Here is a 22,113-nt window from a genome sequence, read left to right as displayed (position 1 = left end):
TAGCGTTTAGTAATGAACCCTCCTTCTAAAACCTGGTAGATAAAGGAGGGTCGTTATCAAGTACCACAGACAAAACCAGGAGTGAATCAGGGATTACGCCCGGGTGAAATAAAAATTTTGCTCCTGTAAATTCAGGAATTTTGTATTACGCTTGTTATGTGAAATTACGCCATTACACCACACCACTGCAATTACATGCCATTTTACTGTGAGTGCTCAGGAGCAACCTGAACAACCACAAAGTGAGCAGCAGTTGCTTGATGCACTCCTATTTTTCACTTTATTAATTAATTTGTGCAAAATGCGTCTATGCACCAAATATTGACACAAGGACACATTTCACACTAAATAATAGCGGTACACTTTCTTGCTTTTAGATTGGAGGAAGTTAACAGGGCAATTACTGCTAGCACAGGTGGAATAGCACCTGGCCCAGATGCTATTCCAGTGGACCGGTGCAAAGCTAACATTGCTTTCTGGGGACCCTTACTAACTGTTGTATTAAGGGACTGCTGTAATATGGGCTTTCTCCCGACGTGGGCGGAATCAATAATTGAATTAATCTTTAAAAAGGGAGACCAACTTAATCCAGCGTGTTATAGGCCGATTGAACGGCTTGACTCTTTAGTGAAGATAGCGGGACATATTATAATGAACAGGCTACAAGTGTGGGCAGAATCAAATGATATTCTGTCAGACCTTCAGTATGGGTTTCGCAGTGGGGTTGGGATAGTTGAACAAAGCCTCAATGTAAGTATGTTAATAGGAAAATATACTAAGATTAAGGGTTGGAATTTATTCCTGGGATTTGTCGATCTGTCCTCAGCATTTGATTGTGTCACTCACTCTAAGCTATGGACAATGTTGCATGACATAGGAGTGGAGAAACCGATAATGACCTTTCTGAGAAACCTCTCAACATGATCTAAAGCTAGGGTTAAATACTGCATTATGGGAGAATGCACACAGCCCTTCAGCCTGGAGAGAGGTGTAAGGCAGGGTTGCATCTTAGCTCACTTTCTTTTCTCCTTATATATAAATAATGTAGGTGCAGAGATGACTTTACATGCTAAAGACCTCCCACAGACGGGTCATCGCCCAGTGCCGGCTCTCCTCTATGCGGATGATGCCGTTCGTATGGCCAGCACTTCCCTTGCCTTGCAGTCCCTACGTAACACCTTTGTTGAATTTATGCAGGATCACGACCTGTTAGTTAATCAATCAAAAACATTTATAGTGAAGTGTGACAGGAAAACCTCTACCAGTTGTGATATAATAAAACTCAGGGACACCAAAATAGATTTTACAAATAGCTTTTCATATTTTGGTGTCCTGTTCGATGAAGAAGGCAGGCACATGGAACTGTGCCACATCTACCAGGGCCTTATTATTTAGGAATGTCAGTATGACCGTATGAAACTTTGCCAGTAGGTTGGGCACAAATTCCTCTGCGGAGATAATTATGATTTACAAGGCCAAATGTATTGGTCTAGCATTATATGGGGCGGGGATATGGGGGCATACAAAATGTACAGCACTGCAACTGGTGGAGAATGAGTTTTTGAGGTATCTGCTTGCCACCCCCAAAAGTGCCCCTACATATGTCTGTCACGCTGAGCTGGGGGTCCCGTTCCTCTCTGATCTAATCAGGATGCAACCCATATTACTTTGACATAAAGTCTGGACCTCAGAATACACCGCCCTAAATCGTGCTATTATTGGGGATTGTTTAAAATCAACCTTGTTCACTCTCATTCATTGGTTGGCATATATCTAATGTTTCTGCAGTGACTTGGGGCATCTAGACTATTTTGAGAACCCTGATTCCTTGGTAGCTATTAGTAGAAAAGTAATAAAAAATTAATGCACTGCGCACCTAGAGAATCTTCGGTTGACCGCCGAATTACCAAAACCTGTTGTAAAAAAAAAAAAACGTATTTTAACTTGTCACGATAATCAGCCATATTTGAAAGATGTATCTAATTCAAGGCACAGATTCGTCCTGACCCATTTTAGAACGGATATTTTCCAATGGCTAGTCAGCTTTCCTGAACCTAATGATTGGTCACTGAATGTAAGCAATTGCCCTTGCGACGGCATGATGCCTCAAAGCTCCATGCACGTTATACTTATTTATAAATTTTTATAATAAATGGAGAAAAATTTTCATCCTACTCTTCTTAAGGTCCGTACAGTTTACACAATGTCGTCCTGCATTTCATTTCCTGCAATCACTGCCTCCATGCACGTTATACTTATTTGTAAATTTTTATAATAAATGGAGAACATTTTACATCCTATTCTTCTTATGGTCCTTATAGTTTACACAATGTCGTCCTGCATACCTTTTCCTGCAATCACTGCCTACCGTTGAGCTTTGTTGTGGAATGTCAAGCTTCCTATGGGCTGTTTTTTATGCAAGAAAGAATATTATAAAGATGACATTATTAATTCTGTATACATTTTTATAAATGGTTAATTAACACACAGTGTTTTATCAATATGGTTTTATAATTATCATCTGGAAATATATTATGAATGTTAAGAAATCTCTAAAAGCTGCTAATATGAAATAGAACAAAGGACTATTAAAAAATCGTTAGGCAATAATGCATAGTGGACCCTTAGTTGAGGTTTTTGCACTTCTTCTTCACTTTTCCTCTCTGTTAAAGCTATTATCTAAAAACAATGCATGGATGCTATAGATGAAAAGTATTAGGGTCTAATGATTATTTATGTGAAATGATCCTAAAATGTACTGTCAAAAAATGTCAGATTTTAATTGTATTTTTACGTACCTTTTTTTTGTACTTCTATGGTCTAATATATTTAGATCGAATAAAGTTAATATTGACACTTACAGTTAATTTCGCAACATTTCCCAAAATCTTCTAGAAAGTCAAACCTACCACAACTTATTGAGGAAAATACCTGTATAAAAAGCAAAAGCTGCAGAATTTGTTGTGTTAAATAACTATTCTGCATGTTATCAGCTATTTTCCAAGTTAAAAAAATGGAGTAGGAGTTCATACCTAACCTTGAGTAATGGTACCAACCATGGGTGTTAAATAGTTTTCCCCACTCTGCCTCACTTGTAATGGCACATCAACGGGAACAATCTAGTATATTAAGTATACACTAGAAATAGGCAAAAACTTGAATGTTCCTGGGACTTGACGTTGTCCTTGATAATCTTGAAGTAGATATTTGGTAGAGAAAACGATAATTGAAATGTTTAATGTTTATTTGGATGTTTTTTTGTTTGATTTGTGAATATATTTGTGTTGTATAATATGTATATATATGTGTAAAAAGTAAGTCAAATGTCAATGTGTATCAATTTTCTGCCTAAAAAACAGATGAAATTTTGCTAAAAAATAAAAAATGAGTGGCACAAATAAAAGTACCTGACCAAATGTAATTAATTATTGTTTTGGGTCTCAACTGAAATAACAGTGTTATAACAAATAAGGAGGGTGTGGGCATTATTTTTGTGTTTTTGTCACTTGAAATGGGGGCATATGACACAAGGGCCTTGATTATGAGTTGCATGTTACTCGCAGGTTACAAACTCCAGGTAAACAATGACACGGTGCAGTAACACCATACTATTACTGTGAAAGTACAAGTTAATCTCCACTGAATGGATACTACCAAACAGACCTAGTATTTCCATGCCAATTTCCACAATGTATCGCCTTGTCTGTGGGGTTTAATGTTCCAATTTATTATCTGATCTGAGCAGTTTGTATATGGGAGAAGGGACCTGTGTGGGATAGGGGTTGAATTAGGCTGTCAAGGACAGGAGACAAGGGAGACTGATGTGAGGTAGGGACACCCTCTCCCAATGCCATAGGAGTGGGCAGGGCGAGACTGGTTCCAAGGGCTGGGCTGGTCTTGCATAATGAGCCTCATCTGATTTTACTGGCTGGGTTTTCTAGCCGGTTAATTTGGGCTCAGTGTTCCTGCTCCAAAGCTTTCAGGGCACAAGATATCAGGGCATGTGAACAGCTTGCCAGTTTTAATTCGGCACAGCAACAACAACGAGGCCCGACCTATAATCAGAGCCAGGATTGGTGCAAACCAAGTAAAACGACATACATAAACTACATCAACTCAATAAAAGTGGCATGGCATTTTGTTTTAAGATCAGTACCTCTTTTGTATCATCGTCAAAGACGTCAAAAGGACTGCTTGACTCTCCAGGGCTGATTAGAAGTGCATCAAAGTCTTTTCCAACTTCAAAATTTCCAATTATGTCATCAAGGCCTAAAGCTGTAAAGTTAAGCAAATACTCTTACTAGATTTCCTTCTCAATATGCATGTTATAAAATGTACCCAAGAAAATATATACAGAGCAAGTGTTCAAGAAGCATTTGAGTGTGACTGAGTGAGGAGGTCTCTGGAAGTGTATAGGAAAAGAAAAAACACGAGAAGTTTACTCTTCTCTAGCTTAGCATTCATAATAACTTTACTCCAGCTAACTGCAGAAGGGGGCAGACCCAGGGCTGTCCTAAGATCAAAGCGTCTCTGATTTTGACAGATTGCGGGAGTTTAAAGATACGTCCCAGCAAAAGGTAGGGAGGGGCTTGCAAAAATCGGATGGAATCGGCAAACACATAGAATACAGTCACATCACTATTAAATATTAATATAATTACAGGTAAAAATATTAAACCTTTTTATACTTGAAAACAGAACCCTTCAGAATTTGAACAGGACACATAGCAAAATAACAGTCATTTGCATTTTGTGGAATAGACGTGTAACTCAGCCATCATTATGGAGACACATTATAAAGTCTATGCAAAGAAATACATGTTCAGAAAATGTTCTAAATGTATGTTTGAGTGGGATGAGGAGACAGGATGTTATGCAGGTGAAGGTTTAATACCAGAGAAACAATCAGAATACAACTTTTGAAGAAAATTTAGAGCTTGGGACAATAAAGCAAGAGCAAGTAGCAGGCGATGTCCACAATGGCTTCAAGAGCAGCAGCAAGGCTTAACCGAGGCACTTGCATATGTCTTGAGATAAAGAAACAGCTACAGATGGAGAAAATAAGCTCAATTACAGGGCACAATTACAGGGATATAGGGTCCTTGCAGTCGTGAGATGGAAGCTAGTCAGTTATCTCTTATCTGACTTTTGAAAGCAAATTTGCTGGTCACAGCATTTTTAAAGAAGGATTTACGCAGGATTTCTTGATAAAGAGCTTGTTGAAGAAAAATGCTTAAGAGCAGATTTGCCTTTTGAGCCTGCCTGGTACGAATGTAGTTTCTTGATTTTTATTCATTTCAAAGTCACTTAGGAACATGTATAATTTGCTGCCAAATGTCGGAATCAAACACACAATTTTCCCTAATGTTGGCAAATTTGGTGCTAGCATCCAGATCCCATTGCGTTTTTTGCAGTACACACAAAGTAAATGGCTACCTACTTTGAAGAAGCCATCTCCTGATCATGCAAAGAGGCCCTCTGAGTTAAGCTAGCAGCTCCAGCACCGAAACTGCAAAAAACCTTCAAAGACACACGTTCATCTGGTTTATATTTGGCTTAGCTGAGCGAAGGTACCAGGCTGCTTTTAGAGGGTGTTTTTAGACCTGTTATTTTAGTGATTCTGCACTCACTTGCACTTTGTTGATCCGCTTACCTACTGTCCATGTTCCACAGTGGTTTCCGTTTGATTGGAGGGACCGTAGGAAAGGAGGCGGTGCTTGGGGGATTAACTTCCAGGCAGCTGCTATTAGAGTCTCATGGCATCATGGACGTGCAGCAGACGAGTGGACCAGGCCGGACGCTAAAATAGTGCGGGCCGCCCTTATGGCGGTCGAGCCTGTCCCCGGGGGATAGGGGGAGGTGGGAGCACCCCCACCTCACCCATTATCATCCAATTGGTTGGTTACGGCGGGGCGTGAACCGGAAGCACTTTAAGTGCTTCCGATGTACAGTTGTGTACGTTTTTAGCTGTCAGTAGGGCAATACACTGACGCATGTGCCATTTTCATGTTCGCTTGCAATTTCCCGAGGCCATGGTGCGTAATTTGGAAACGAGAACATACTTTCGTAGGCACACACCTAGGAGGTAACGACCCGGCTCGCCTGGGTCGAAGGGTTGTTGTTGAGACTGGGGGCAGGCGAATAACAGGGTATGACCTTCCTAGTGGGCTCAGGGGGGGGACAGATAGTCAGCAACTATGCTGTCCTGTGGCGGTAAGGTCATGATTGGTAAGCATAGTCTTCGGTCCTTAGCGGTCAAACATGTAACTCCAGGGGCAGTGACAGCCGGTAGGTAGGCTGTCAGGGTGCGTGTGCCGGGGGAGGCATTCTTCCCAGTGGGCCTGTGGCCACCCCCGCACGCACATGCGCATCAGGGCGCAAGTATGCAGAATTTCTGCAGTCCCCGTTATGGAGTTTAAGGCACAGGGCGTAGGGGGGGCCTGGGGGAAAGTATCCGTCCGATAAGCTGTACCCCCTGCGCAAGCCGCCCTGGGCGGAGTCATTTCTCGTAGTTTGCTGGGATCAGGAGGCTGCCAGTCATTGACCTTGCCGTAGGCTCTAGAGGGGACACGCAGAAAATGTATATATGCATTGTTAGATTTACAGTAGGAGTGTCATGTGTATTAGAGTTAGGGTTAGCCATGTGACATCATCGGCCTAACAATGTATCTGGCCTTTCTGTGTAATTGTAAATAATGTTAATAAATAATGTTTTTAAATTTTTGTAATAAATACGGCCGGGGGGTGACACCCCCCTTATCCAAAAATCTAAACATTGGTGTGGACTCAATACTTGCCTTGAAGGAGGGAGGGAGACCCCATCCGGGCAAGGGCTGGCCGTAGGTAACAAAGGTAAAAAGGGGACTTGGGGAGTACCAGGCCATATGCCGCTGGCGCGCCAGAGGCAAGCTGGTCTGCGCCCGTCAGTGCCCGACCGGGGAAATGGGCCAGAACCCCTGCCCCTTCATCATCAGGTAAAACTATGTATTCACCCTCCCAAATCAATTGCCTCCTTTCTATGCACCTATCTAAAGGTGAATAATCATACACATAATGTTCATTTAGGCTCTGTCCGGTTTTGGAAACTCAGTCAGATCCACATGCCCCCCACATTTATAAAATGTTGTCTCTGAACTGTAGTTCTTTTGCTTTTGCTGAGAATTTAGGGAAAGAAAACACCACTAAGTTGTGCAACGGCCCTAAATTGGCAAAAGGAATAATCTTTAGTGTATGAACTGTACTAATTTTATGCATTGGTGCTCACGTGGCAAAAAGTGGGTCAAAAGTGATTATCAATACACGGTGATATTTAAGAGAAAAAATGAATGTGAAAGTAAACAAGATTAACAAATGTATAAATATAAAATAACTTCTTATACCTTGGCTACCTCCAAGAGTTGCTAGTCTGAAGACTTCCTGAAAGGTAAGAACTTCGACCCTAGGATCTTGAATGAAGAGAATTTTCGACGTGTCCATAGTTCTCCTGATAGCGTCCAGCATGGAAGATGAATAACCTCCAGCAACATCTAGATAAGATTTTAACTGTTAGTTGTCCAAAATCAATAGTACATAACAGGATTTCAATGAATATGACAAGAAATAATAGAATGGCATCGAAACAACGTGTTGTTAGTGGAATAAACAGGAAGACATCAGAAGACTAATAGCATCGAACCACGTAGTCTTCTGGTACAAGAGACCCATGCTATTCTACTGTAAAATATGTATGGAACCTGCCTTTTAAAAAAATATTCATACATTATGCCATGTAATATCATCTGCAAAGTTGTGGTCTGAATGAGAAGAGCTCATAATGATTGGCGAAGTATTTTTCGCTATCCTGCACAAACTCCTGAGGGGGGGGCGGGGGGGGGGGGGGTGTCAATGCCTGGCAAATACTGGAATGCGCAGAAGTTGCTATGGAATACACCAATATCTGTATGCTCTGTCTCATTCTAAAAGACTAAGCTAGTAATACGCGACATTATCACAGATCCTGAGGGTATTGAATTTTAGCAGGTGTGATAATTATCGCATCCTCAACTTGTAATGTGGACCTCTGCGTACAAACCCCACCATCGCAAATATAATTTATTATATGAAACACAGGGGCAGATTTACAAAAGAAGTGATGGTGCACAGCGTGAGCCTTCTTGGCTTAGCGGCACGCTCTGCCATTTCTGAAACATAGGAGTGCACCGTATTTACAATACGTTGCAGCCCTGCTTTTCTTCCTGCGCTGGCGCTAAATTTAGCAGCCTAGTGCAAACGCAGGTGTTGAGAGGAAGGACTGTTCATGTGCAGGAAGGTGTCCATTACTGCACATGAACAATCTGAAAGGCGTTTTTTAACTTCTATGAGTGCTGCTTTGTGCAGCACACATAGAAGTTGCAACTCTTAATTTTTTAAATAATTCTTTATGTGCAGGAAGGGATACCTTTCTGTACATAAACAATCAATGGTGTTTTGCTGTTTCTATGTGTGCTGCACAACGCAGCACACATAGAAACAGCAGTAATGAAGAGAAATAAAGCATTTCTACTTGTATTTCCGCTACCCTTGTAAATATGGGGCAGCATAAAAATCAATGAGTATGAAGGTGGAACGCCCACCACAACACCCATTGTCCGCCTCTTTCATGCTATGTATAACGTGAAAGAGTACCTTATTTACAAGGCAGCGTTAAGCCACGTTGAGTGGCTTAACTTTGCCTTGTAAGTAAGGCGATTCCCATATCGACACAGGAACATTACAAAAAGTGACGTTAATGTGGCAATAGGGGCTAGTAAATATGCCCCATACAGTCTTAAGGCTGTGCAATATTTTTGCATGTGTGAGGTCTTTTTGTGAGATGCAAAACAGATATTAGCATGATGATAACAAACAAAAACACACAAAATCCATGACATATGACTAGAAGTCTTGCAGCTGCTTCAAAAGGCATTACCAGGAGCAATGTTATGACCTATTACTTCTTTTTGTGGTAGGGTACTCGGGAGGCCCTGCTACTCGAGCTCTTTAATAGCACCTTCTATTGCTTCTTTGTAGGGAGACCTGTGATTGACGATGCTGAGGTTGATGCAGATGGTGCAGTAGAATAAAATAAACTTTACTGTCTTACAAATTGCTTCCTTTTGTGATAAGGTTACTCCCTGCCTCTCATGCAAGCTTTCCCAAGGTATCTTGCGTCTTGGCAACAGATGCATTTCCTTTCACCATTTGTTAACTCAAGGTCAGTATTGATAATAACAGTCCATTTAGCCCACACGTATGTAAGCGTTAGAGGTCCTTCTTTCAATTCCTGTGTCACTCCGCCTTTTACCTCAACAATCAATGGGAGAGCTATACCCTCCTTCCTGAGAGTCTTTGCATTTTCCCTACATCCTGGTCTCAAGTTTTCCCATTAACTCTACAATTTATTTCAGCATGGCTTCCTCTCCAATTTATGTTAGTGTTAATTGAATCATGTGTTCAAGTTGGATGGGGGTCTCCACCTCAGTGGCTGCCCCGACATTGCAGTGCCCACATCAACAGCTGCTAAACGAATTTCAGGTGTTGCAACTGATGGCACATAATTCAATGGTATTGTGAATCTGACCATGGGAGTTGACATAGTTATGGTTAAGTATCTCTTTTAGTATTGAAATGTGTTTATTAGTCATTAAAACCCATAAATATAGTTAAAATAGACAATTAGCATCACAGATGAATTAGTAATAGATGGAGGAAGAACGAAAGAAAAGACAATTAGTCATCAGACACCTCATGGTAACATGTAAAAACCGGGTCCCATTACCCATATAACCTTCATTATTATAGGGCCAGGGTGTCTATTATTTAAAAAATCCCACAACTTCTCAAAACTAATAGTCATTGTCCCCAGGACACCAATGACACACATTGAAGTGCCTTGCCTCCATGTTTAAGATCATGTGCGGCTATATGGGCACGCAGAGCTAGGGCATTTAACAATTAATCTTTTGCTGTTGCCCGGTTTACAAAACCCAATACTTGTGTATAGAGGTATGCATGAAGTGCCATAGTGCAAATATTCGATCATGGTAAGATCACTAACCAGTAAGGTGGGATAGGGAACCGATGAGCCCTAGTCCACTCCTAGCAGCCAGCCATAAGAGTGCAGGTATTTAATGATGTAAGCTTAACAAATCCCTACGCTTGTGTGCAGATTGCACATAAAGTGCAATTGTGCAGGTCACCGATCATGCTGAGATCAGAACCCAATAAGGCTAGAGTAGGGTGCCAATGGGCCTTGGTTCTTCCTAGAAGCCTGCCATAGCATGGGTGGTTTCCACAGACTCTTGGGGCAGCCTCTTGTGGCCAACCGCCTCAACCCCCCAACTGGACATGGGAATTTTCCTTGTCGAGTGCTTGCAGGTTACCGTTTGGACCAGGGGCACAGTCAGACCAGTATTTCTCAATGGTTTTAACAATTTCTGCTATCATGTACTCTAGTTGGTCAGCAGGGTCCTTTATCCTGTTATTCCATTGACCAGCTGCATCATGGGTTCTGCCTTTGAAATGGACTTTCAAATGCTCAACCCAGCCATCCTTGCTTATGTTTGTTTCGTGAGCTGCCCTTGGACCTTTGCCGATGTTGTTGATTAGCTTCTAGAACTTCTTTAAATCATTGACTTTGGGACATACAGGAGTTGAGCCCATGGGCTTCTTGCTTGGTTCTTTTGAAGGCTCATACCTCCTTTTTCAGTAAACATCTCTCCTTTTGCAGAGCCTCTAGCAGGTCTCCGTCCTGAGGGGAGCGTTGTGGTTGCCTAAGCATTCTGCCTACTTTGGCTCTCTTCAAGAGGACAGGCCTAAGCAAGGCCTTGTGGCGCCCAAGACGCTCCCCTAAGTTGTTGGTGCTGTGGTTATGGTAGAGTCTTCAGTGCCGTGTGGATTGTGAAAATTGCCATACTAGTGACACCAGTGGCATCGCAGGGGCAGATGGGCCTGCATCAGTGATGCTGTGTATGGTTTTACAAATTGCAATACTGTTATATTTACATCCAAACTTCTAAAATTGTAGAACTTGTGGCTGCACTCATGGATGGTGCTGGTAGAGTTGCCTACTTAGGGGCACTTTTGGGACACTCTTGGGTGATGCTGAGGGAGTTGCTGGTCTGGGTGGAATTGTGGGGTTACTCTTGCCTAGTGGTGCCTCTGAGACCTTTTGCCAGCTCTTGTGGAGGCAATGATTGTTGCTTGAAATTCCGCATGTGTTCCAGTGGATGGTGATGTGCCATGTCAGTAACCCATGTTGCCATGCTCACCAAACATCATATGCCATGTTGTGTAGTCATTTAAGAGAAGAAAAAGAGGGGCCCTGAATAGAATATATAAAGGGGGATGATCTACGGAAATGTAGATAAGAGAAGAAACAATAACCGCCCAAGTTTACAGGTTGCACTAATCAAAACTTCAATAATTTTCAATATATATGTGTGTTGAGGCAAGTATTTACATTTGAATACTGTAGGAAGCTGGCTCTGTATATAGTAGACCAAAGTAAGGTATAGTGTGAACAGAATCTAGTAGATCCCGAAAGGCTTACATAGGTAAAAGTAGATAATACCTTACTCTCTATTTGTGGTAGTGTGGGCGAGCAGTAAGGCTTTATCAGACAGTAGTGTTAAGCATTTATTGTACACAATCAGGCAAGAAATGATGCCACACACTCAAAGACTGAACTCAGAACAATAATTTGTATCAAAAATATTTGTTTAGTTGTATTTTATTTTTAGAACCAAGCAGTACTTACTACAGGTAAGTAGAAGTGTACTTTAGAGACAGGTTGATCAAAACAAGCAAGCTGGATCAAAATGACTTTGTTACAGGTTTGTAAAATATTTCAAGTTGATAGGTATTTGTAATTACTTTGTGATTACTTTTAGGATTACTCTTGAGAGTACTCTTTTTATTACTGCTTCTACTCAATGTGAAATGCCTAGATAACACACCGGGAGATTTCCTAGATAAAGGTAAGTAAAACAGTTTTGCATTAAAACACAGTTGCTTCGGTTCCATACAAACACAGCTCAACAGCTTTTTCAGAGCAAAACAGGCAATGCAATCCCATGGAGAAAAATGAGGTTATCGGTTTGCAGGTAAGCAATCGGTCTTTAGGGTTTAGTTTCTGGGGTTAGAACAAGGGTTCTCCCAGGGTCAAGAATATACTCTAAATGCACCCTCGACGGCAATAGGGCAGCTGGGTGCAGAGTGCTGAGGCCCAATGTTAGCTCATGGGGCTAGGAGGCCGTCTGTCAGCGGCTGCTCTCAGGCAATCCACAGGGTTGATGGAGCAAAGCTCTTAGGGTTATGCTCAGGTCAAAGGAGGATCCGAGTTAGCACACAAGGTGTTCTCACAGTGGCACAGGGACGGCCTGGTGCTGATTTGGCATTGGGTGCCCTGTTGGTTTCAATGAGAGATCTCTGGTCATAACAAACACTGAAGATTCAGGCAGGGAGGCTTCCTGGAGGCGACCACCAGTTGGAGAGGTGAGTTGGGATGCAGGAGGTTGCCTGAACACCATAGGTTGGGCCACCCAAGGCCGTAGGGCATCGGGTGCAGAGGTCTCTTTAGGCGTTGGGTTTCCTTACCAGCTCCGGTCGCGGTCGGGGTGGTCCAGATAGAGGCTGCAGGCATCATTGGGAGGCTTGGGGTAGGTCAAGGATTACCAGATCCCAGGTCAGGATCGCTGGGGAGACCTCCTCGTGGTGTTGGGCCACTCAAACTCGGGCCATGGGTGTCATGACCATAATGGTGCAGACTTGCGGATTCGGCCAGAGCCAGAGTCTGGTTCTTGAGCAAGTCCGGTGCTCACGGGAAACAGAGTTTTTGTAGGGAAGGCAGGGCAGGTCCTCCAGGTTCTGGGGGGCTGCAGGACACGCCAAGATTCAAATGGAGCAGGTCGAGGTCAGGACAGGCCAGTAGGGCTGGGGCCAGGACAGTTAGTGTCCTCCTCTTCTTCCTGTAGCACGGCTCTTCAGTCCTTCTTCTTCTTCTTGCTTGTCTGTGGAGGCATGGTTCGGGGTTGCCCCTAAATACTACATTTAGGGGGGTTTCTGGTAGGTACAGGTGGGGACCAATGGGTCCCTTCCTTGGGGTGGGTACATGCCCTATTATGCCACCCTCCAGTGGGAGGGGGCATAAGCCTCTCTCTGGTTGGCTGGGTCCCCTCATCTTCAAGATGGTGGGGACTGAGAGTTGTGCTTCACCTCGCCTCCCCCACCTGGGGTGTCTAGTAGGCAAAGATTTGCACACCTCTCCTCCTATTCTCCCTCCCTCCCAAAGTGGGGGTTAGAACCAGTGAAGGCCAGTTGCTGGGAGCAGCAAATGGCTGGGTCAGCTCACAAAGTCTGCAAGCCTTTGAAGCTTCCCCTTTGTGGACCCTGCCCATCCTGGGGGTGTAGGCTTGGCATCTCTGCCCAGGATGTGCTTTATTTCAGGACCCCAAGAGCAGGAGGCACTCGATTCAGAGGTCCAGAAACATGTCTAAGGGTGGTAGCTGGTGAGCAGCCACTCAGCCAGGATGCTAGAGTTAGGTCATTTTTCGGGGGCATCTCTAAGATGCCTTCTGAGTACATTTGGCATTAAATCCCACACTGGCATCAGTGTGGGTTTAATGGGCTGAGAAGTTTGATACCAAACTTCCCAGAATTCAGTAAAACCATTATGGTGCTGTGGAGTTCGTAATGACAAACTTCCAGACCATATACTCTTTATGGCTTTATTTAACTTACAATGTCTAAGAATGGAGTTAGACACTGCAGGGGTACAGGGCTCATGCACCTGTACCCTCACTAGGGGTATAGGGCACCCAGCTAGAGGGGTGTCTTACCTATATCACAGACAGTGGGTTGTAGGCATGACACACAGGTATGCGTGCCATGTCGACTCTTTACTTTTCTCTGCACCAAAACACACAACCTCCAAGGGCAGTGTGTGTGTGTGTGTGTTAAGCTACAGGGCCTCTAAGGGGGCACAATAGGTGCTGCAGTCCTTAGAGGGCTTCCGTAGTTACAGTGTCCTTGGTAACCATGGTACCTTTTACAAGGGACTTACATGTGGCCAGAGAGGTGCCAATTGGGGGTGCAAGGTATATTTTTAGGAGAGTAACACAAGCCCTGGGTACCTGGTTAGCAGGAACCCAGGGCACACTTAGTCAAAGAGAATCAACATCAGGCAAAAAGATTTAAAAGATGGTTTGATGGGGGGCACAACATGCAAATGCCTTGCTGGATGAGTTTGCGCAGTACTCTGGCCTAGACCTGTTTGTTCTTTGTGGCGGCTGGTAGCCAGAGTCCAGATCATATGGTGCATGGTCTGAGCTGTTCCCCGACGACCTTTAAGTATCTAGGTGTCCAGGTGTTTCACTATCAGGAAGACCTACAAGAAGGGAATTTGGGGCCCCCCGCCCATCTCTCTCAAGAAATGTATCCCCTTCTGGTGCTCTCTGAAATTGCCCATTATGAAGCAGATTTTACTATCCAAAATGGTGATGGTACCATGTCTATTATATTTCTTCACCAATCTCCCGGTTAAAATCCCTGGATCTTGATTCCAACAGCTGGATACCATGCTTATGGAACTAATGTAGGATGGCGGCAGGCATAGGGTGTCATTGGAGCCTCTACGCCATCCTCCTGATGATGGAGGCTTAGGGGTCCCTGATTTTGTACTTTATTATATATCTGCTCAGTTGCAGTGGGTAGCACATTGGTTGGCTGGTTCCAGACAGGAGGAAATGGGCCAGAAGGATAGATTAACCCAGCAGGAGGCGCTGCTGCTGATACTCTTAGCCCAGAAGCTTGAGCTTCCGAGACCAGGGGTGCTGCTTTCAGTGGGCCTGGAATGTTGGAAATGTCTGCGATGGACTAGTGGGAGCCTACTATGCGTCCCAGCAATACCGTTGGTGGGGGTTCCCTCATGTTGGCGTATTAAGTTTTATGGTGCGCCGCATCTGACAGCATTGACAGATGCAGGACTAACTAGACTAACAACAGTGGGGGACTGTTTTCAACTGGAGACACTGATCCCATTGGAAGAATTACTGGAACAATATGAGTTGCCCCCTAGGCCAGTCCCTAACATATAGGCATTGATGACATTGCTCAGAGACGTATGGTTTAATGGAAGGGAGGAAACCAAGACTCATGCAGTACTGCAGTTGATGAGGACTATGGGCGATGCACGCCATTTAGTGAAATGGCTCTATAGAGGATTGCTGGAAATTTCGCGAAGACCACTTCTGGCATTAAGAACTAAGTGGGTGGTCTTGTTGCGGAGTGAAGTGTCATATCGTGAATGCAGTAAATTCTGGTGTACCCTAAACGGATATCCAGGAATATGCAACTGAAATTTACCCAATTTAACTACATACACATGACTTACTTAACACCTCATAGACTCACAGTAATCTATGGAGGGGGCCACAACTGTGCCCTAGATGTGTAGTTCTAGATGCAGACTTTGAACATCTGACTTGGAGTAATTTGAGTAGTACCAAACAGTCTGATAGAAGCTTAAAAAAGGGCAGGTGGTCAATAATGTTTTGGAATATCGCGGGCATAAAATCTAAGTTGTCTGATCAAAATTGGTTGAATCTTGTCAATGAATTTGATATAGTTAGCCTGCAAGAAATTTGGGCTAAGGAGGCACACCACTTATGTGGTTTTAAAACGTTCTACTCACCAGCAATAGGCTCAGCTTCTGACAGAGCAAAAGGGGGGCTATGCACATATGTATCAAACCTTTTTAAATGTGTTAAAACGGAGTTTAATGTTAACAACAGATATTATCATATGGTCAAGATACATATTAACAAAGTGCAGTGCTTGCTTATTGTACATTTTTATAATAATGCTTCGGTGGAGGTATTGAATGATGTCTTAAAAGGATTGAGTGCAGATTTTAAACACATGATAGGAGGGAAAACCAAGGAAGTCTTTGCTGTCTGGAGAGGGGATTTCAACTGCTCACTATGTAAAAGAGGGGAACAAGGAGTATGCGGTACCTTGTTGAATAAAGAGACCAGTTTATCCCACTTTGATCATTCTGTATGTGGGGATCTTTTGAATGAGATTATGTTTTCATCGGATATGGGTTTTGCAAACAAAGCCTGCCAACCCAAGGTCCTCTTTTGCCCCACATTTAATGGGAGAGGTGTATTTTCAACAATTGATTATATTTTAACCTCGGCTAGATATAACGATCAGGTTATAAATTTTAAAACATTAGATACCGCACTAAGCGATCACTTCCCCTTGAGTATGGAAATCTCAAATTCAGATTATGAATTTGACAAAGGTAGCTCAACTAGACAGGTTGTAGATGATATCACTTTGAAGCGGCAAAATGGATATGCCTTGAAATGGACTAAAGTGGTCCCAGGAGATTTCCTCCAGAATTTAATAAGGAAATGTGAACCCAGTTTCGATGATTGTCTGGATGGGAACGCTTCTGACTCAGCAGTTATTAAACATTTTTTATACATAACCTCACACATTAAAACTGGCTTATGGGTTGGTAAGAAAAACCCTAAACATGATGTAGCTAGCTGGTTTGATACAGCCTGTACTAAGGCTTATACTAACCTTAAACATGCCTTAAATGATCCTGTAAGGGACAAGAACCTAGTCAGGGAACGGCGAAAGGCCTATAAAAATGCGCAAAAAAAGAGAAAGGATACCCTGAAAAAGGAGGCATGGGAATCTTTGTGTGAGGCGTCCTTGAGCAGAGACACTGCTGCCTTCTGTAAAGCAGTTAACGCTCCCTTTTTCGATGGAAAAGTTAAGGCCAGAATTGAGATAGCTATCACTAACAATGAATGGCTAGAGCATTATGCAAATTTATACAGTGTGGCGATGCCCTCGGATCAGATTCCACCAGTAAAAGCGATGGACGAGGTGACTTCAAATAGTAATAAAATGGGTTTGTGTATTACTCTGAACAAAGTCATCTCTAGTATAAAAGCTAGCCTTGGAGGTAAGGCCCCTGGCCCCAATGGGGTGCCAGTTGATCTGTATAAAAATAACATGGCCTTATCGGGTCCAATACTTATGCAACTTTTTAATGCATCTTGCTCGAGAGGACTGTTACCCTCTTGGTTTGAGCCTATCATTGTACCTATATTTAAGAAGTGAGATAGGGCAAGCTGTACCTGTTATCGCCCAATATCACTGTTAGACTCAACCATTAAGGTTTTTGGGCGCGTAATTTTAAACAGATTACAATTATGGGCTGATGAACACTCGATAATAAGTGACCTTCAATATGGTTTTAGGAAATGTCTTGGCACAATTGAACAGGGTCTTAACCTGCACATTCTTTCAGAAAAATATACCGCAGCAAGGAGAAATTGTATATTTTTAACTTTTGTCGACCTAACGTCGGCATTTGATTGTGTCACCCTTAGTAAGCTCTGGCTTATTTTAGAGAAATTGGGTGTGGAGGAAAATATAATTAATTTTCTCAGGGAATTATACATAGGAGCACGGTCCATAGTTAGATTTGGTAGGAATGGTGAATGCACTAAGGCTATCAACATTGCAAGAGGAGTACGGCAAGGGTGCGTACTCGCTCCCTTCCTATTCACAATCTACATTAATGATTTGGAAAACACATTACTCCGGGAGTGCAGGGACATGCCTCTGATAGCTAAAAGATCGGCCCCTGCACTATTGTACGCGGATGACGCGGTTTTGATGGCCCGGACACCCGTGGCAATGCAAAGAATGATTACGTCCTTTTCAAATTTCATGACCAATTTAGATTTAAGGATTAATTGCACAAAAACGTTTTGTATGAATTGTGGTCCCGGGGCACAAATCAATAAGAAAACAATGTACATTCATTCCAAACCATTGGAATTGACTCCAACATTCCCTTACCTAGGTATATTGTTCGACCAAACTGGCCAATGGAACACAACAATAAAGACACGGAGGTTGTTGTTCTGCAAATCCATAATGGCCCTTACAAACTTTAGCAGAAAATTGGGCAAAAAACCGACCGGGGAACTTTTAACTGTGTATAGAGCAACTTGCGTTGCAATTGCAACATATGGTGCAGGAATATGGGGGTACGCAAACGTAAAATCATTACAGATGGCAGAAAATCGTTTTCTGAGACACCTTTTAACAGTCCCAGAAAGTGTGTCTACATACATTTGCCACTCGGAACTGGGCCAATCTTATATAGAGGATGTTATTAAAGTCCAACCAGTACTATTGTGACATAGGGTTTGGACTACAGAGGAGTGTGTTTTTAATCAATTGATATTGAGAGATGCAATGAATTTAGATAACATCAGAAAAATAAGATGGTTGGCATATGTAAAGTCGTTCCTTATTGAAATAGGCCATCGAGAATATTTTGATGATCCGCTACTTTTGACTCACGTGTACAGGAGAGAATAAAAAAAACTATGTATGGTACACCTGGAGGATAAAAGAACTTGTATTGAGATGAGGAAAAGTACTGTGGATGTGCACCAGCTTATAATGATCACTAGCGATACCCAGCCATATGTTTAATTACACATGAAAGACTTTGATAAGTTTTTATTGATACGTTTTAGATTAAACATTTTAATTAGATTTTTTAGTTTCCCGAAAATTAATGACTGGACTAAGCACCTAAGTAAATGTCCTTGTGATGACTTGTCTAATCAATCAGATATGCACATACTGCTATTTTTTTAATTTTATGTTGTGCAGAGGAAAAGATGGATTGTGCCGTTATTGAAGATAATGGGTCTTAATCAGTGTCGCCCTGCTTTTTTGGCTATCCAGAAATTAGATAATATTTTAACTATTGCTTCTGTCTCTGCTTTTTAAAAAAAAGTTTTTAATTACGAAAATCAATTCATGCCCAACCGTAACTACTTATTGCTTTTTTAATGTGTAATGATGATTGTGTATATATACTTGCCTTTTTCTTGTTCTGTTTTTTTTATGTTGTACTTTTTAACAAATGTACTTTCATGGTTGTTATTTTCATTCAATAACCGAATAAAGTTAATAATTGATTGACTTGGAGTTGTCCCAAACTGTGCTCGTTTTGGGGGGAGGTGGTGCGTAGATTGACCTGTGTATTGGACCGCCCACTTGCCTATTCCCTGGACAGCTATCTGCTGGGATTGTTCCTGAGTCCTAAGGCGAAGAAGGTGGGCTCCAAATTCTTGGATTTAACCTTGGCGCTGGATAAAAGGAATATAGCACTTGTATGGAATCTGGAAGGGGGCCCCCAGTTAGAGGCCTGAGTGCGATGTAAAGAATTGGCCCCTGACCGAAGAAAGCCCTCATCGAGGAAGATGCTAAAGGAGTGACTAGACGCACCATTGCAGACCTGTGGTCTGGGGTACTGCGTAATTGGGAGGGAGTACCTGAGGATACAGACAGTACTCCGGAGGGGGGTGGAGGTAGTGAATATGATTAGGGTACAACATATGTTGGATACAGGAAGTACTAGCTCGGTGACCCTCAGCATTACACATGAAGGACACACATTTGGGCCCGGAAGAGGAGAACTGTTAGACCTGTAGGCCCTTTGGGTGGTCCCTCCTCATGGTTTATTTATTTTGTTATTTTTTGCCTCCTAATGCTTTTCCTTTTTATGTTTACTGGAATTTTTGGTATTGTCCAAGGGGGTTAGGTGCTACCTGGACCCTATATATATATTTTTCTTTTTGAGGCCTAGTCCTCCTCTTGAAATGGTGAAACCAGAGTCACAAAATGGCGGCTCGTAACTGCCAGATTCTTTTTACCTCAGAGACTTACACCATAGGACTACACTGGGAAGGCTCTAGAACCTTCCAGCTGATTCTGAAACTCAGGGCCAGTCTATAAAAGGGTCAGACCCAGGGCGGCCATTTTGTTTGAGTGAGAAGTGACCAGAGAGAGTTTGGGGTGGAACTGGCGAGGAGAGAGGCGACTTAGTGAGGAGGATAACGCACTATAAAGGGGTTAGATCGACCTCTGGCCCGACTGCTTTCCTGTACTGACGTGACCCCTCTTGAGTTGACCAATCCCCGCCTTTGCAGAATTACCTCTTATCTTCTAGAGACCCCCGTTTTACTTCAATCCTTCTGGGACCTCTAACCATGTTGCTACTGGGGAGCTGAAGAGAATTAGCTCTGAAGGGACATCTAATGCAGCAATAAGTCTAAATTGCCCCTTTGAATTGTTGTGGGGAATTAGTCAGCAGCGCTGTGAGCCCAAGCTATCGTAATCGCGACGCGTGAGGGAAAAAGGACTCACCGTGTGGGGAAATTCTGGAGCCAGCTGACGACCCTTCTACGAGGAGGTGCCTACCCTGGCGTGAATTCCTTCCGCTGTGACAGAGGTAGCGGGGCCCGGCAGGGTCTTGTTGAACCCTGGAGAGAACCTGAGGTGAGGTCGGAGAAGGCGGACCAGCAGTGAGGGAGGCCGGACGAAGGCAGAGGCTTGGAGCAGGGAGCCAGCGGTAGCGACGGAGAAGGCGGGCCTGAGCTGGAGGAGGCCGGCCGAAGGCAGAGCTTATCGCGGGCGGAGCCAGCAAGGGAAGGTCTGCGGAAGTTCGTTCACACGCCGCTGCCGGATCACAGAGAGAAGAACGCCTGAACCCCGCTTCGTGAGAGGAAGAAGGCAAGAGAAACCAACCCTCAGCGGAGCTTCTCCAGGTTCAAAAACACAGACCGGGGGCTGCCTAGAACTCGAGTGACCACACGCCAGTACTGAAGTAAGCTGGGAGTTTACTCGGGGAGAGGGTGGAGGCAAGAACGATTGGACCTTGGCTTTAGTGGGTGACGAGCTGGGGGACTTAAGCCGTGACATTCATGCCTGAGGTGCTGAAGAACGGTTCAACAGCAACGTGTTCAGCATTCCATAGGAATTCGACCTAATCAATCCTGGAACTGCCGTACTTGAAGAGTGGGAGAGTTTCAGTTAGGCTGTGCAATTACTGGAGTGCGGGACCAAAGGGCTAAAGCAGAGATCAGGGAATAACCTTAAATGAATATACCGGGCACAGAAATGTGCGTATGGTAGACAGGTCATATTCTGCAAGAGTAAAATATCTCGTGTGGAAAAAGGGAAATGTGTGAATAACCTGCCTGTTTTCTTCTAGATGTGCAGCTGAGTGAGCTAGTGGCAAAAGAGGAAAAAGGGAAAAGGTGCTAGGCAACTGTAATCTCTAGCCTTTGTTGACCCTGTATACCCGAGGGTAATGTATGAATCAGTACCTCTTAGGAGAGCTCTATTCTGAATGTCCTCCGCATTTGTACTGTGGTATTAATTCTGAAACAGGGATGTATAAGGTGAATTCTAGAAACCCTTCCTCTTGAATAAGAAGAGATAACAAGAGATCGATGTGAAACCTTGTAAATGTCAATACATTATTGAAGAATTATTTGTTGCACTGAATTGAAGAAATCTGGTATAAAACAAAGAGAAACTGAAGAGAGTTTTATAAAACAGACCGTATTTTTCTAAACTGGTGTAGAGTCTTTCTTTTTGGTGGATGGGCGCTGAGTTACTGCACGCAGTGTGATGCAAGCTTAACACAAATTGCCTCGGAGTTTAGTCTTACCCCCTCTGTGCCAGGCTACCCTATGTAGACTGGTTGACCCAGGTCTAACATAATTGGTGTTCAGCGGTGGGATAGAGCTTGTGCTTGCATCCGGAGACGCAGAACTGGGCCATAGTCTCCGGTTGGGGATTCAGACGGCGCATCAATAGGCTGATCTAACTGTTCGGAGGCCCACTGGAGGGCGAAGAAAATACCTCAATAATGTGCAGGCACGGGGCCAACTATTGGGAACACTGAGGAAAAGCATCATAAACCTACTAAAGGGAATACTGGACTACAAATTCCAGCATGCCACACGAGTGGACGCACCTGATACTAAATGAGGAACGTAATAAATCATGTGCTGGTAATAGTGCTTCTCCTGTTTTCCTTGCCTGCGCATGGTATTGCCTGTGAACAAGGAGCTTGTCTGCTCTAAAACGCGTAAGGCGAATTTGAATGATTTTCCGAAGGGGAGTGAAGCCGCACTGCCTTACTAAGTCTGACTCGGTGTGCCTCTTCGAACCGAGGTTCCTTTGTTTTGAAAT

At 43.3% G+C, this 22,113-nt stretch overlaps 1 protein-coding gene across 2 annotated transcripts in view; it reads right to left on the bottom strand.

Moving 5' to 3' along the window:
- The window catches only part of GDA (guanine deaminase), a 408,106-nt gene that overhangs the window by 33,528 nt on the left and 352,465 nt on the right, over nt 1–22,113 (bottom strand). For both annotated transcript variants that reach the window (XM_078675759.1, XM_078675760.1), the window contains 2 exons: nt 7,380–7,526; nt 4,157–4,275 (listed from right to left, as the gene is read on the bottom strand). In XM_078675759.1, coding sequence (XP_078531885.1) covers nt 4,157–4,275; nt 7,380–7,526 — 266 coding nt within the window. The remainder of the gene's footprint in view (nt 1–4,156; nt 4,276–7,379; nt 7,527–22,113) is intronic.

Source organism: Lissotriton helveticus, chromosome 2_1 (genome assembly GCF_964261635.1).
Source record: "Lissotriton helveticus chromosome 2_1, aLisHel1.1, whole genome shotgun sequence".
In the NCBI taxonomy this organism is placed as follows: domain Eukaryota; kingdom Metazoa; phylum Chordata; class Amphibia; order Caudata; family Salamandridae; genus Lissotriton; species Lissotriton helveticus.
This window is presented reverse-complemented; position numbering and strand designations above follow the sequence as displayed.